Source organism: Apis dorsata, unplaced genomic scaffold (assembly GCF_000469605.1).
Source record: "Apis dorsata unplaced genomic scaffold, Apis dorsata 1.3 scaffold_78, whole genome shotgun sequence".
Lineage (NCBI taxonomy): Eukaryota > Metazoa > Arthropoda > Insecta > Hymenoptera > Apidae > Apis > Apis dorsata.
The window spans coordinates 712,615-730,831 of NW_006263376.1; the positions used below are offsets into that span (position 1 = coordinate 712,615).

The 18,217-nt window shown below is 33.3% G+C and overlaps 1 protein-coding gene and 1 long non-coding RNA gene across 4 annotated transcripts in view; both read right to left on the reverse strand.

Annotated features, from left to right (window-relative positions):
* The window catches only part of LOC102681842 (transcription factor cwo), a 35,296-nt gene that overhangs the window by 16,779 nt on the left and 300 nt on the right, over positions 1-18,217 (reverse strand). The window contains exons 1-2 of one of the 3 annotated variants that reach the window (XM_006610807.2): positions 16,517-16,853; positions 15,638-16,274 (exon numbers count right to left, since the gene is read on the reverse strand). In XM_006610807.2, coding sequence (XP_006610870.1) covers positions 15,638-15,702 — 65 coding nt within the window. In that variant the 5' untranslated portion in view covers positions 15,703-16,274; positions 16,517-16,853. Of the gene's footprint in view, positions 1-15,637; positions 16,275-16,516; positions 16,854-18,217 lie in introns of those variants that run through there. The other 2 variants (XM_006610806.2, XM_031508222.1) reach the window with 2 other exon arrangements.
* On the reverse strand, positions 3,472-4,204 carry LOC116184963. The gene is made up of 2 exons (XR_004149651.1): positions 3,868-4,204; positions 3,472-3,791 (listed from the first exon to the last, which is right to left on the reverse strand). It is a non-coding gene; the product is annotated as an uncharacterized LOC116184963 (long non-coding RNA).

Genomic DNA, 18,217 nt, shown 5'->3' on the forward strand with positions numbered 1-18,217 from the left:
ATATTCTGCTATGCCAATAACAAGTCGGAGCTTCGGTGATCCAAACGCGAGATGGNTGCTGATTCCAGAAATTTTTCCAACTTTCTATAACTTATATACTCCGTTAAAAATTGTTCAAACAGAAGCACATGGTGCATATATCGATTAGAATTTTATTTAATTAAAATATATAACATAATTAAAATTATTTAAATATAAATAATATAAAGAGGATATTCTTGGAGAAATAAATGAAAAGAGAAAATATATATTATATATGTAAGTAAATATATAGTTTATTTTTTTGGTTAGGTTATGAACTTTCGATTAATAATAAATTTCACAATTTTACAGTAATTATCCATTTATTATTGAGAATTAATTCAATGGAATGATACATTATATGTATATATATTATATTAAATTGTTAAAATCATAAACTAAACATAATTAAGTAATCATTGAAAAAATCATTCTGGTTCCTTGATTTTTTCAATGCAATTTCGAAGATATGAACTGAATCCCAATCCAATAATAATTGAAATCGTTAAATTAATTTATATAAAAATATAAAGATTATAATAATAATTATAATAGAAAAATAATAAATTTGAAAACGCAAATAGCAATCTAACAATAATAAGCATTTGTGTGTATTATTTGCTATAACGTGGCAATTTATGAAAGAAGGGCAGAAAGAGATTAAAAATTAAGAAATCAGCACAATCTCTACGTCATAGATGAAACTATGAATAAATCAGTGTAACATAAGGTCAATCGAAAAAATATTCTAGATTCTACATTTCAAATAAATTTCTTAGTATGATAAAATAATATATATATATATATTAATATATACATATTTATACATATTTATAACACTTTTTCAGGAGTTAAAGAACGAAAGAAAGAAAATGGCAAAAAAGTGACATACGAAATTTTTTTCTTTTAGAATTTTAAAATTGAAAATTTTCAAAATTTCAATTAAAATTCTCAATCAATTTTGTAATTTTGTATCAAGAAAATATAATCCAAGAAAATGTGGCATATGAAATTGTTTTGATATTTCTAAGAACAAAAATTTTAAATCAAATTTTATATATATATACTTACATATACAATATTTATCTCTACATGTATACTTATCTCCTATTTTTTGCAATATTTAATATTTTTTAATAATTTTAAATTTTATAATCAAAATAATATCAAAATCAAGCAAGATATTTTAACTGATAAAGTTTATCCTGTAATTGGAAGTATTGAATGTAGATAAACATAGTATAGAAAATATATTTTTAACCAGTGTACACGGATGTAAGAATATAGATTTTTAATTTTAACATATTTTTTAAAATCACGAAAATCTTTAATAAAACAATCGAAAAATTATATATAAAATTTATTTATGATTTGAATCAGTAGCTAAAATTTAAAGATTTACTTTAAATTAGTTTTAAATAGTTGAAAATACAATGTCAACTTACTACTTACAATTAACATATGTAATGTATAATTAATCATTTATCTTACTATAAATATCTTTCCTTAATTAGACTGTAACAAACATGCTCCGAGCAAAGTACTTTTTATGTTCATCAATAATCGTGACAGTGTTCCAAAACAACGTAACTGAAAATAGCAAGAGGCTATTCGGTTCATTGGATCAAAGTGTAGTACGAAATTATCGTACTAATTTCAGTCCATCTAATCAACATTATAATTTAGTCAAGTTTTATTTTTAAAGAAATATTTCTTCATATTCCAATTTCAATGCAATTTCAAAATTGTATCAATAATTATGCAATTACAGGAATATATGATGTGCTTTAAATCTAAATTGAAAATAAATAAAATTCAACAAATTTTAACCTCGGTAAGTAGTAGTTCGTAAATTTATCTCGTTGAATTTTGAATAATTTTACACATTTTTAAAATCGACCATTTCCTACGCGATAATTTAACACGCTTTCCTCGTAAAGGAAAAAAAGTTACGTTCTCTGTTATAAAAGACATTACCCGGACCGAAACCATCGTTTACCTAATTGTAAACGGAAACACATTTCTCTCGGTCATACAAATGTACTTGTTGTGTAAAAGCTTTATTTATAGCATTATTCCGACTACGAGATATAATTCGATTTCACATTATATAATTACATCTCGGAATTACGCAAATCGATCGCATCGCGAACGTGTATGTCATTCCTCTACCGTTTTCCGGAATTACATAGAGTAAAAAGTAACACATGCATTGATCATCAACATCGTTGTATCGTATACGCAATTATGGTGGAATTGCATAATCATTGCTAATGATAAATTCCATTTATACGAAGGATGAGACTCGACAATAACGAAGAACACGCGATACTAACTGCATCGCAACTTTATTTTTCTATCTCTAAGTTTAACAATTCGTTTACGAGATGCTTGTGGTTTTTGACACCACGATTCTTATGTTTATTCTAAGACAATATTAATGATTTTTTTCACACGTAAATAAAATGGATAAATTGGACACGTACACCGAGAAAAAAAGATTCGTTGTCAATATTTGCAATAACTGCACATACCATATTAAAATATATAATTATCGTATATATTTAACATGCGAATATAAATAACAGTGCGCATATACATGTATGTAAATATATGTTCGATAGAACGCATGTGAAACAATCGCGCGACAAAATTATCGGATAACAAAGAATATTCAGGCTTCGATGAATAATAAATGATGATATTTTATTTTCCACATTTTGCTACACTTTTTTACATTGTAACAAAAATGCCAGAAATAATTGTCATTTTATTTTCTTATTATTTGATATTCAAAAATTCTTTGTTTAAGTCAAATTCGTTTCCCATATCTATCTCAAATTTGATGAATCATTTATAGAAACAATACGTTAAAATATAATTATATAAGAATACGTATTTAAATCCCATTGTATTAGACGCGAAGCGATATTCGCGTTAGGAAATTTCACGGTTAATCATGTCACAAATAATTTCTCTAATGAAAGGAACGTCATTGTCGAGTGATTATCGTACAACCACGTATCGTTATCGATGTAATATCCAGCAACGCTTTATCCGTTAATGATATTACTTCGCTTTGACATTTCCCGTCAATTTATGAACTATTTATGCGATCTCCCGTACCGAAATGTGACCATAATATTGATATAACACGATAGAAAATTTTGACCACTCGATATCGAAAATTTGGATTATCGTCGATGCGAACAATGAAAATGTTTTTTAGAATTCTTAAACTTATATAATTTATATATATTATATATTATATAATTAGAAAAATCATATACCTAATCAACGATTAATTAATACGACCGGTTAATATGGATTTTCGAAATATTTCGAAAAAAAAAAAATAATTGCGTAAAGCGATCAATTTCGATTTTGCTTCAAAGATATTAACAATTTTTCTTTTCAAGATTGGAAAATCTATGTAATTGATGGGATGTTAAAAAAAAAAAAAAAATAGCGAAAATATTTTTCAATATTCTTCTTAAATAAACTTGAATTCCCTTATGGAGATGTATAACATTGATTAAACGAATCAAATGACATTAAAATAAAAAATTTGTACAAGAATAAACTATACATATCTTAATTACGTCGATGAATAACACTTTTTTGCAGTTCGATAACATTATGTATTTTTTATCCAAAAAATCAATGACAACGTCCTTGGCTTAATCGACAGGCGAGTGGTTCATAATATGTTACACGATATTTTTCTCCACACGCTTTACCGTAAATGATGTAACACGCAAGTAAATTATCTGAAACAATTTTCTGCATCGTTTCTTGCACGAGCATAATCACGTTGAACGTGTTATAAGCGAGAACCTCGTGTACCTGCACGTGGTTGACATTTTCCGGCATGTGACTCGATTTCCCTCCTTCTTCTTTATTTCATGCACCGCTTGCACATCGTCGACGATGCACACCTGTGTAACCATATCTACGAGCAAGCATCTCCTCGTCACCTGTACTTATACTACTTGTAAATAAACGATAATGTAGTCGCGTAACGATGCGTCATTGACGTCGATTCATTTCCAAATCGAAAGTTTAGAATTTTATTTTTAAACTTTCAAACTTTCCTTTCCAAATCTTCAAATGGAAACTTTGTTTTTTTTTTTCTATTTCAAAATTTTCGAATAAAATTTTATTCCAAATTATAACTACGACGAAATCGGATATTTTACGTTAAACAAAAAATAATTGACTCGTAAAAGAACAATTTTAGACTTTTGAAATTATAATACGGTTGATATTAATATCGAAAAATGAATCAAAGAAACTGAAATATCTTGAAAATTCTTGACAATTGTAAATAAAAAAATCAGGATGAATCAGGAAAGCATAATTAGTAATGTTAAATTTTTTGCACTCCCACGACAATATTTCGAAATTGATTCGGGGCCAAAGTCGACAATAATTTGAATTAATATGGAATTAATAGAAAAAAATTAAAACAATTACGATGAAAAAATTAATTACAATTTTTAGACAATACGTATAAAACGAAGAATTTTTATACCATAAATTAATTTATTAATTTATTAATCGCATTTTTATACTCGTGCTCGCTTCAAATTAACACAGTTCACGTGTCGTTAAGTAAGTTACGCAACGATTATTTTATATCAAAACTGATGATAACTGCAAAATGCTGCGTGAATTCCACTATCTGAACTTGATTCGCCGCTACGAGACACGTGCGACGAGATATATCCTTTTTTCCATCCAATGAATTATACTGGCATTCATCTTGCGCGCGCAATAGCACGGGATGCACGAAGCTGTGATTTCGTAAGCCGAGATTTACGAGTTACTCTCCATTAATAGCGGCTACAATTATACGGATCCGCCCATTGGAACAAGAATATCCGCGAACTACGCTCGACAAACCGACGAATCGTACTTATCACGTAATGCGTTTCACGCGCACCAAGTAATTTTGATTGTCTTATTACTATCTCGGCAACCAGGCGATTAACAAAGGAAAAGGAAGTCCAAAAATGGAGGTCGAATAAGATGGAATCCTCGTACGATGAACGGTACGCTTCCTTGTTTGTCTTGAGAAAATGGAGTAAGCGGTTTCTATAAGTGGACCTTGATGGATATAAGAACGTTGTAAAAACTTTGGCAGTGAGCGTGTTCCGTGTTTGGATAACGTCGTCAAAATCAAAATCGATCGGAACGGGAGGATAAAAAGAGGATACAGGGAGCAATATTTATTTCGAAAGATATTTCATCAAAATAATTAAAAATAAACATTCGTTATTTACTAAACGCGTCCAACGATCGAGTCAATTTTTTCATTTTCGTTACGATTCGCGTGCTCGTAATAAAAAGATTTCGATTGGGAAGGCCTGGTTGAGAAATCGATCATCGAAATTACTCACGATCGTAATTACGAAAATCGAGGATTTTAATTGGTACGAAATCCGGGTCACAAAAGATCCGACAACAATTTAAATACTCGTAGTTCACAACGTCCTTCATCGACCTTACTACCCACCACTTTAGTTGGCTCTGCCCGTACGTGCTGTCACTTTCACATATGGTTGCACCCACACTATTGGCTGCCTCGTGTTCACGTGCGTCAGCTATCCAGTCAGGGGACGACCTGTTTTCTCTCTTTATATGCCGACGATTCTTCGCGATCCTGACCATTTTATAAATGTATCGAATTATTCATCTTCCGATGTCGCACGATGGAAATTTTAGGAGAATGATCTCGATTTATCTTCCACAAAGAAAATAAACGACATTTACAAATAGTGATCATCAAGTATATACATTTTTCTCTCAACTCTAACATTCTCAATTACAAAATACTCGTTACAGTGCAAATAAATTCGTAAATTTGGCAATGATTGAATAAATAGTTACGTTTTCCAACAAACTGTGTACGACGTGAATCGTAAACAAAGAAAAGGATGAATAACAGTATTATCTTTTTGTCTGTGTCTCCGCGAATCAAATGAATTCATACTTGTCATCGTGTTAACTACACTGTTTCAAGATTAATAATCCATCCCTTATCTCGAATTATCCTTCTTCAATGATATAATAAAATCCATTTCAAGTGCTATAACTACGTAAGTTATAGCTAATTTCTAAAATCAAATCGGATTTTTTTTAAACCAGACGTTTATTTCTATCATTTTCTCGCGCAACATTTTGTTAATACTATTGTTAATAATAATAATTGTAAATAAATCGAAATGAAGAAAATAAAAAATATGATTTAAGTTTAATTTTGCATCAAACAAAAGAAAATTTGTTATACGTGAATAATTCATCTTTTATAATTTTAATATTAAACGCATTCTGACTCTATATAATTAACGTTTAAAATTTTAAAAATCAAACGATTTGTCAACAAGGATGATTAATTTAGCTCGTATTTTATTTTTTCGAAACGATCAAAGTAATTCGGAGTTATTCAACATCTTTCCACGATCTCTTTGTTAAAACATGGTCATCAACGGCATTCGCTTTCGCATTATATCATATCGTGTATAACTCACGTGCGTAAAGTAGGTACATAATGCATTCGTAATCACACAAACCTATGATATTTTTATCGGGCAATCGACACCACCAGGTAATTATTTCTTTAGACAGTTTATCGTTTTAGTTAGCGACTTTTACGCATACAAAAATAGCAAGGAAATTTCACGATAAATCTAAAATGAATCGGTTGAGTTTTAAATTTGCAAACATAGTATAGTATCGTGAAGTGAAAAAACAGACTGACACGTGATAATACTTGGAATAAATAAGTTCGTTAAAGAAATTGCAGAAATTTCCAGTTTTTGAACGTGCAATCCCTCTAAAACGTATTCACACAACGATTTCGTGAATTTACGTCAAACTTTTATCTCGATTTATCAACGATAATTATCTTCTCGGTTTCGTGTAATTCTCGTTATACATACAGATACAGATTATTTCATCACGTTAAAATGTACATTGCAACTAAATAAATTGTTCAAAGTTAAACTAAATTAAAATAAACTAAATAAATTGTTCGAATTATTAAACGTTCTCGACAAGATGCGAGATTATAAAAAAAAAATCACGATCAACGGTAAACCTAGTTTTCAGCGAATGAATCATTCGACCGTTCAGTGACGCACTAACCATGTACAAAAATCTCATATAAATCGAGTGGGTAGATAAATATTTTATCTAAAAGTGAATGATTTTGAGGGAAAAAAATAAAATTTCGACGTGATTAATTTTTTCCTAAGTATATATGTGAAAATATTAGCTTTTTCAAAAGAGTAGAGAATTATTTTTAGAACGTTAAATTTATTGAGAGAGAGAAAGAGAGAGATTAGTAATGGTCACGCAATGATTGTACATATTATATACGTATAGTATATACGTAGAAAAATAATAAATTGTCATCATTCTTGATCGACGATCAAGAATCTCGATAAATTCATTTCAAACTACGAATAATTGTACATTATTATAAAAAAAAAAAAATTAAATCTAAAATACTGAACGATACTGAAACAAATTCGCAATAACAGAATTTGTCGATAGATACTATATTTTAACAGTCTCGAAACCAGTCTGATGGAACGATTTAACCGAGTCATCCCGTATATCTGCGGCAATTTCCCCTAACGAATGATGAATCATCGAAAACGGGAAATAATTGATTAGAAAGAAGGAACGAACGGTTTCACGAGACCGAGAACGTTCCATCATACCGTCCGTATTATCGTGCTACGTGTGTCGATAACCGACGAGGATGGCCGACAGTGTCGGCTGGACGACACGTGAATAGCAATGAATAGTATTTCGCATACGCGCATCGTGACGATATTACGCCTCCGTGTGTATCGTAGGGCAAATAGGGCTTATGTTCGCGCAATTATAACCGCGATGACGAAAGCGATGATAGGGCATTTAAGGACAACCCTCCCTTATCGTCTCGTTACATGGCGAGGAACCATACGTATAATTCGATCGATTGCGCGCCTTACGTGAACGGTAATTGGACGAACGTCTACTCGTGAGTAGAAAGTCACGATGTATAAATGTACGCCGTGTTGCATGCACGCACACGTGGTACGTAACGGGTGGTCGAAAAAGAAAAAAAATTCTACGTGACGATCCGTCCGCTGATGCAATTATACCGATCCAACTCGATTTCTAACTTGCGATTTGCACCCGTTGCGCACCTCCTATACGTGACACACGTAGATATTCTTATTCTCTATCCTTTCTTCCTCTATTTTTTCTTTCTCTAATCTTAGATGGTTCGTTACCGTTTGCGTAACCTAGCGTCGGAAGCATCGTAACTAACAGGAATGAGAGTGAGTAACACTTTCCTTTGACCGACGACAAATACGATACGCTTTATCTTTGATGCAAGCCTTCTCGATATGTTAGAAGCTTCTCGGTAAAAAGGAAATTTATTCGACTTCGTAACTTATAAGAACGATTCATCGGTAGTAATTGCAGAGTTGTATTTATTAAGAGGATCAGAGGAATCATTATGAGAATTTTAAAAATTTTATTTAACGTAGAACGTTAGATAATGAGGACAATCTTTTTTTTGGAAATAATAATAAAGAAGAGTCGATAGTAGAATAAAGTAGAAGCGAAAAATCATAGAGATAATGAAAGTTTCTGAAAGTTTTAGAATAGAAGGGAAAAGATCAATCACTGATTAAAACGTGATTCGTTACTAATAAAATGGAAATTTTTTTCTACGTAACTAACCATGCTTCGCATACGTTTCACAAGGAAAATCTAATTTCCAATTTCTCGCCATAAATCATTTTAATTCAAACATGCAGAGAAACAACTATATACCAGCAACTAAACCAGAGCCGAGGGAAATGATCGGTTCGCACGATTTCTCAGTGAGCATTTGACGAATTATCGTACATTGAACGCAAACCGATCTTAATTATCAATTACGAAGCGTTCTATCTAGTCTATTTTTATTTGAACGCAAAATCGATTTACAATTTATCGATAAAAAATTAGATTTAATTTCGCTATCCTTATAAACGATCGGTTTTCGGATATGAATCGATGGAAACAAAGTAAAAAAACATCCGTTAATCGTTAAAACATCGTTAATTTTTCGATAGAAAGGTAAAAAGTCGAGTAAATATTACGAAAGAACACGATCTCTTTTTTCTTTACTTCGGATATCGAGGAATTCCAAGAAACTCTTGAAAATGAAGTACGCTTGGCCAATGTACACGATATCGCGGCAATATCGTTGATTAACCTCCCCACACGTGTCAAGCATGTAATTCAAGCAAATTGCGTAAACAACTATGCCAAAAACCCTCGCGAAATCGCATAGTTACACGAAGATGACGTGTGGTCGGGGTCGACGAAAGATCAAGGATACGACGTGAAATAACACAACACACTGGTTATAATTAAAATTCTAAAAGGTTCGAGGTGGGGAAACGTGAAAATAGAATTTCAGAGTCGATGCGCGATACAAAAACGACTCGATTCATTTTTATAGAATTCGATTAATTTGAAATCCATCGGTTTGCCTCCACCTTTCTTAAAGAAATAGAGACACGCCCTTCACAGGGAAAACGGTTGGATCGAAATTGATCAAAATTCCTCGTACCAGATTGGAAAAGTTTTAAAGTAAGAACAGCATCTGGTATGTGACACGTGGTCAATAATACACCGGCATTGTTTTGCATGCCACGGTATGTCGTATTTGTATACACCGGGACGACCGCGTAAAAATGCTAACCTACATCGGATCGAGCTCGAAGCGCGCGTGTTAAGCAACGTGACTCTTGTCTAACCGATTCTAATGCTAGCAATCGTATCGTTCGCAGTTCCAGTTCTTCGTCCCCTGATCTTTTCTCTTTCGATTTTTGTCCACGAAAGCGAGAAATGATATCTTGGCGATTCGAAACGGACGACGTGGCGCGATCGAAAGTTGGATGAACGCGAAAAATGTCTATGCGATGACATAATTTTCTACTTAACGCTTTTGCGAGCGACGATGATGCATCGCGTCTACGTTTTTCTGTCTTGAATAACTCGGTAGGGGAATCTCGGTAGCTCTTTTTTTACTCGTAAAAATAAAAACTGGAACATTTCTTTCTTTCTCTACAAGAATAAAAGTTAAGTTAAACAGAAACTTCGTTAAAATTTATCCATGCAACGCGAATACTTTTGCAAATGCATTTATGATATATCTTTTGATTTAATTAATTTTACCTATTTATAAAAACTAGAAATTACGTAAAGTTATATCCTTCTTCTAATGATAAAGATGACGTTAAATTTTTCTTCGTAATTTAAAGAAGGACTTATAAATTGCAGAAATAGATCGAATTCTTTCGTAAATATTACGAGATTTTGTTTCCCAATCACAATCCACAGCTGCTAGGTATTTCAAATAGCGGCGCATCGCTTCTATTACGCCTATAATCCTAGAAAACGAAGATTAATGTTAAAATATGACATATACAAATAGTTGACATGACGCAAATAGAGGTAAATAATTTCACGTAGATATAATTTGTTTCAAACTTTTAAATGAAATTTCTTTGAAATTCTTTGAAGTAAGAAAATACTTCCATTCTTTTCTTCCGACCCGAATAAATCAAATTATAAATTTCTTTGGGAATGAAGCAGTTTCTAATTTAAAAATCCGATTAAATTCTGGCGCAAACTCGTCGTTCCGAATATCATAAAGTTTGTTGATCGCACGAATCGAGAGTGATGGAATCGAAAATTAATAACCGATCAAAGAGATTGTGAGAAATGACACGTTGCCACAGATACAAAACAACTCGTTATCCCGCGAGAAACGGCCACGAACTACATTTCATAATCCTACAAATAGTTTCACCGGTGTGGTTAAATCTGTTCGTACCGACCTCGATTTCTCGAGTTGAACCTTGACTTGTTCGGATCGTGATTCGAAACATCGAAAACGACCAATATCGGACTGGAGAAAAAGAATGATGTAGAATTACGATACGAAATCGTTCGTTCAAACGATTATTTTTAGAGAAAAATAATCATTGGAATGAATCACACATAAAGACGAAAAAGAAATAAATTGAACATCGTTCAATCACCATACCAAACGATTTCTCCTTTTGTAGAAAATTTGCAATTTTTTCGAATTAAAAATTTGATCGGTCAGTAAAGTACTTTGTTCTGTTCGAAGAAGGTACGAGTTCAAATTGGACGAGTATTCTACGAGCAACGTTTATCTTTCGTTTCTGACACAATAATTCAAAGTTTTTCACAACGAGTCATCTCCCTACCGCTAATCAAATCGCTGGCTTATTTACCACGCTCGCTTATACACGTGCATACACACATTGATCGGGCGGGGAGTCATTCCTCCCCCTCCCCCCTCCGACCTTCCCGAGGCGCACACCTATGAAAACGCACACGGTCGATCAACGATGGAATTGCCAAGGTAACTCTCACTTTTTCTTCAACGACACTGAACGTCCCTCGGGAATTATGCCGACCACAGCAATTCGATTGCCAATAAAAAGGAATTAATGGACGAGTCGTTAGCGGAACGGAATTTTCATAAAGAAGAGAAGGAATTGTACCATGAACTTCGCGCACCATTCGTCAAACCTTATCACAGACACTTACCGCTTTATCGTCGAAATTTTCCACCTAGCGTTATTCACAAGCGTTCAAACGTATTATCTACATCATGTTGAAAATCACATTCAAAGGAGCGTGAAGAAAATAAGGATCGTAATACGATTAGTTGATGATATGATTTAACAAATCTTCGATCGTTCCAATAATCAAAACGTAATCATTTTTGTAGCATAACTCGCACGTTGATCGATCGAAAGGTGAGAAAGATAAATATCGATCGATCGATGTCCCCATTCGGGCATTATCCAGTTCGCACGCATACTCGTGATTTTTCGAAGGACACGATGAAAAATTATTTATGATGTGCAAACATAATTTTTTCTCTTTTATCATCGACGTAATAATGACGATAGTAATTTTTTAACGATACATAATCGTAACATTTTGTCGCGAAGAGAAAAGCAACTGGCCGGATGCATTTTAAATACGTGAAAGGACTTTTGCTTTGCTCCACGATATGCGACATCACGAAGGGGGAAAATTATCTGTGTCAAGATGCTGGTGAAACAGAAACGTAAGATCGAATCTATGTTTCACGCATAAATGTAAGAAGGAGAGAGACATTAATTGCATCGAGAATGCAACGACGGTCATTGTCGGGTGGTTGACGCCGTTGTCTCCTGTGACCGTAATTTATCGCTGATCGATGTAATCCCCTTCTCCATTGCATCGACCTCCATATGCACGCTACTATTGTTCGAGGATGCAGGTGCTTTGCGGTTTCCATCATCACATTCCAAGAAATCCGTGTTACGAAATGAATACGTATCTCGTGCTAGTCCAAAAAAATTCGAAAATTTATCTTTCTTTCGAACCTATCCATTTAATCGCTCGACTTTTCTTAAACGGAAAAAGATAAATTGGAAAGCTTGCGGAAAATCATACGCGTGTGCGATTATTATAACATTCCTAGGATAAATATAGAACACTTGCAGACATCTTAACGATCCAATCGATATTGCAGGCCTATGTTTGCGAATTCTCGCGAGCAGGAGAGACCCGTGCCTACGTGACGGAAAGCAGAGAAACGCGGCCGTTACAACTTACAAGTGAGCGAATCGAAGGATTTTCTTTTGCCGTTTCGAAGAAAATACGTGGAAGAAATTTAAAAACCAGAAATCTTAGTTGATCTTAATCTTAAGATCAAACTAATGAGAAATTCATTCTATAATGAGACGTCTTATTTTTATAAATGAAATAAAAATATGATTAATCATTTCTCTATATTATTTATATTAATAGCGCTCTCTATTACCCACGAAATATTTTATAACTTCAATGAAATATAAGATATATAAAAGTACCGAAACATCTATAAAAAATATCCGCTTTGGGAAAATTACCATTATCGTATTCTCTGTCATCCGCAATGCGTATGTACAGATGATATCGCCAAAATCTTCGAATACGTAATATACGCCCACACACGGCATTCTCGAGTATGTATGCGTTAGTTTCCATGACGCAGTCGTTTATTCAGATTACATCAATTAATGTGATCTTCCATGGCACAAAACCAAGGTGTCATTGTCACAATGGTTCGTACTATCAAAAGTATCTATATACAGCTAATCGAGACCATAGTTTTATCTGCATGTATACTCGATAAAAGCATAAAGTTATTGCTCTTTCGAAATTGGTTAATCGATTAATCAAATTTCATATAATATCATACGTTCGTATTTATAGAATTCGCGCGAAAATTTAAAATCTATAAATTCTCACAAATTCAAATCCAATATCACAATTCCGTTATTCCAGATTGTTTTAAAAAACGATGATTTCATCGTATGCCTTGCGAATAGTAACGTTGGATCGATCATTTCGATTTATTTCAACCACTATCGGTAACTACACCTCTGCTAGAACTCAAGAAACGATGTAGTAATGAAATTGGTGTAATATCTTCAAAGAGAAAAAAAAATCATTCACGAGCACATGCAGTACGGAATACGCATACGTTCACGTGTTGTATAAATGATACTCAAATAAATCCGTACGGATCGATCTACAGTGTCAATGGCCGATGCAACGGTTCAAGCGGCCAACATGCGAAACCGTATTCTATAGCTCGAAGAAATTGTCCGGTTACTGCGAGCGTCGTCAGCGTGCCCCCTCGTCTCGATACATGTATACGAACACTATGTCTCCAGTCTATTCTCGATCTCACGCAAGTGTTATGACCAAGCGTGCTGACATACTCGTGAAAGTCACTCGTTACGAGCGACATGAATACGCGTAAACGCTACTTTCCTTCACTTTCCTTGATAAAGAAAATAGAAAATAAACTACGAATATCAATTTATATTTTTTTTCCCAAATTACGTCTCTGTAGCGATATCTATCTTTTTTCCTCATGTAAAGTGAAAAGTATTAATAAAAACTTGATAGATTCTTAAATGACGCTTAATAACGATTGATCTTATTGCGATATTATTTGAGCGAAGAATCGAGTACAATATTGTTTCAGGGATCGGCCAATTTTTTGCGATCAGATATATTACTCGATTTGCTTTTGTTCTTGAATGAAATGAAAGAAAAACGAGCGAAAAGTTTGAGATAATGGCAAATCATCGAGTGATCTCTACGATGTTATTTTTGAAAGAAAAGTGGTTTGTCATCCCACTATATAATTTAAAGTATTCTCGAATTTTATGTTTAAACAAAAAAAGTGGATATAGCGATTTGTTTATTTCGAGTCAAAAGATTGTTACTCATTTCGGTACAATACTGTATTCGTATATAAATATTTATAGATTATAATTATAATAAACTATAATGAAATTATAATTACTTTTATATCGCGTTTGATGAATGATTTTCAATTCACTGTGCCGCACTGTTCACAGATCGTTGAATCTCCTTGAATTTGAATCCACGATCGATCAATCACTTACACTCATACACAACTCGCCATATTCATATGTATATGCGTTTAATTGACATCAATCACCAACGATAGAGCCAATTCTTCGTAATTTATCTTATCTTTGATGCGGCCATGAATTTTTGACAATATATGGACTTTCGAGACGAGACAAGTCATATCAGTATTGGTCTTATCAACATCGTATAAAATCAGGAAAAAAACGTTGAGCAAGAAAGATTAAGCGAGAGGAGAGCAAGAAAAATCAGACACCTATATATTAATGATAACGAAAGATGTGTAGTTATTCTATTATTCAATGTATAGATTGTAGTAATCTTTCTTATAAATCAATGGGATGCTATTTATTTAGTTTTTATAAGATTTTCTGATATAAATATCGTCGCGAAAATGATCAAATTAATTTTACACAAATTAATTGACCTAAACAGAATTATTATCATGAATCTAAATAATTTAATTAAACAAGATCGCGCGACATGATCAGGAGCGTAATCATAATAATACGTGTTATTTTGTCCATGCTTATGGTTTTATATAACCAACAAACCATACATTAAAATAAGATAAATTTTCAAAAATCTATATAATGTAATATCAAATTTGTATGATCACTTATTTTAAACAGTTCCACGTGTATACAATTAAGATTGCCAATATACCAGTACGAACGCGAGTCACGCGAACAATGGTTCACCCTACTTAATGAGCGTTCTCAACGTAGCTTGTGGTAGATCCATGTAAATATTTTTGGATGGTGTTAGACTGAATAATGCCGGCAAGGTCGACAGCGTGGAACGTTCCTCTGCCGTTGAGAAAGAATCTAGAATGCAGCGGTGATTCATGTCGCGTGTGAAGTGCTTTATAATGCCCTATTATATTATATATGACCGAAACGATAACAATAACGTAAAAATAAACCCTTTTTTCATAATATTTGAGAAATTGTAATTATTTTAAAATTAATATCACTTTTGTAAAAAAAAAAAATGTATTAAGCTTTCTAATAAATTAAAAAATTTCTGCGAATTATTGTTTAAAATACCAGTACTATTAATTTATAATACTTACCTCTCGTATTTTACTTGCATAGAATGAGCGGAGTTATCCTCCCAATAATTCTGTGTCTCCATCATCTTGCCGCATAGAATCGTTTCCAATGCACAACACGATCACTTCCAATTTCGAATTACTATCACCGTTAGCTTCTCTTCCTCTCGCTTCCTCTTCTCGTTTATTATTAACTTTCCACCTTGTTATCTCAATCCGTTTCCGTTTTCACACCGGGAATCGAAATTTTTTTTTTTCAATTTATGATTATAACACGTATATTAAACAAGCAAGTTGCTTTAATCGAACGTGAAATTGAACGATACGCACAAACGTATTTGCACTGATTTTAAAATTACGTATACATAATCAGTTTCTCAAAAAAAAATTAAATTCTCTTTAAACCGACTTCTTGATCGATAGTGCACACTCGACGACTAGGTTAGGTTCGCCTCCACAAACTCACTGACACACTCGAAACGACACGACGGATCAGGAGGCCGGTACTTGGGAATCGCCCACGTCTTTCCGTCCAGTCACACTCACCGATATATCTGTACTGGCGCCCTCTTCTTTTCTTCTCCGTCTTTCTTCCTACTTCCCGATTTCTTTTTTTGGAACCGATGATCGTAGATCGATCTCTCGTTACAGCGATCTCCTATAAGCATAACGATCAAATTATTAAACTCGATCTCCTGTCCGTTTATAAACCGTTTCCATATAAATAGGCGATTATTAGAAAAAAAACAGAGAAACACAACCTAGCTATAAATGTGAACTATGATAAGGCCGTTGACTCGTTTTCAGCCACGAAATTTCACAATATACTAACTGACAGAATTAATAATTGAACGGATGGCGCATTTATTCGCAATCACCGTATTCAGAACTTATAGATACCCTTTTTTAGATGCATATACATGCACTGTACGAATTTCACGTGATTCACGTGTGGCCTTGACGGTGCTCCTGGACCAATAATTGTTACATACACGCTTAAATTTTCGATCAATCGTATGCGTCCTCTTTATTATTGACGCGATACGTCGTACCATATATAGATTCGTAATTGCAATTCTTAAGATTGGCAAAAATAAAAGGGATTTTGTTTGAATAGTTCGTATCACAACGTATATATATAAACGCGTGTCGTCTCCTTAGCAGGCTACACTACGCGTATAATGCGCGGCCCTGTTCGATTCTCGCGATGGTCCGCGGTGTGGCACGCAAGCCACTGGTGGGAGCGATCCAGAACCATCTCAGGCATGGAACTATCGATCTCGGAACCATGCGACTCAAACTTTTAATGTAATTAACCAGTAATTTTTGTTGTTCGTTCGAAATGAATGTTTACAGATACTATTGTCATCATCATCTTCATCTCCTTATCGAAGTAATTCTTCGTTATTAAATTATGACAGATAGTAATTGGGCAATTGTTACGTAGTTTTCTTCATAATCTACGATATCTTTCAGCGACGATAACATACCGATGAGTATGCGTTTGCGGAGCTTTGCGAAATTCTCTGATAAGACAATTTGTTCTTAGTACATCACGTGTTGATAATATTACGCGTGGATCGATATGATGATCTCGAAATAACTTTCACGATATGAGTGCTGTATATTGTACAAAAACAAAAACAAAAAAGATTAATCTAAACATTATTTTTTTAATCGATCTTATTTTTTCTCTTATCAACTATCTTATTTCAAAAATCGATTATTGTTTCATAATTTAATATAAAAGTATTGTTCCAAGATAAGTTATAGAATCCACAGTAATAATACGCATTGATAATTTAAAATTTTGCTTACAAAAATTATAAATTAATGAAAATAATAATTAATTGATAATAATAATGAAAAATCGGTATATTGTATTTATCATGGTATAAACATAAAATAAATTTGTATCCCTGTGTGATATTAAGTGTATCAAATAGGTACACTTATTTCTTTTTATATAAAAAATTAAGGATCACAAATTTCCATTGAAGAGAATAAGAAAAGGAATAATATATGTATCTTAAATGATAAATAATCGTGTCACTGATAAAATTATTTTATGATTCTCGAAAGCATCATACAACACGATATTAAAGTGTTTTAAACTAATATCATCCAATATCATGCGATAAAATCAAATAAATTTCTCAAGCGCACAACACTTTCACCCTTCCATTTCGTTGGAATCTTGTCCAATACGATTCAATAATGTTCGTTGAAGAGAAACTAACTACTTTTTTTATTTTTTTAGTTGATCTAAAGGAGGATTGTGTCGCGTCACGTAACGACTCCATGCGATGATGCAAATCCACATTTGTTCATAACATTTCAGCAAACAAGGCAAAAGTATTAAGATTGCGGGGGTGGTAAGAAAAAAAGATAACTTTCTCGGTGAAAGTCTATGATGAAGGGGGTAAAGTGGGGACTTGAGACGTTACTGACCAACGCGGGGAGTGGTGAATGTGTGGAGGGGCACGGAAGGTGTGGAACGCTCGTTGGGACGCGGAGTCGAACGAAGAGAGGGATAAGCGGTTACCACGCTATGTGACACGTGCGCGTGACGTCACGGGGCCGGTCACGCGAGCACCGTGT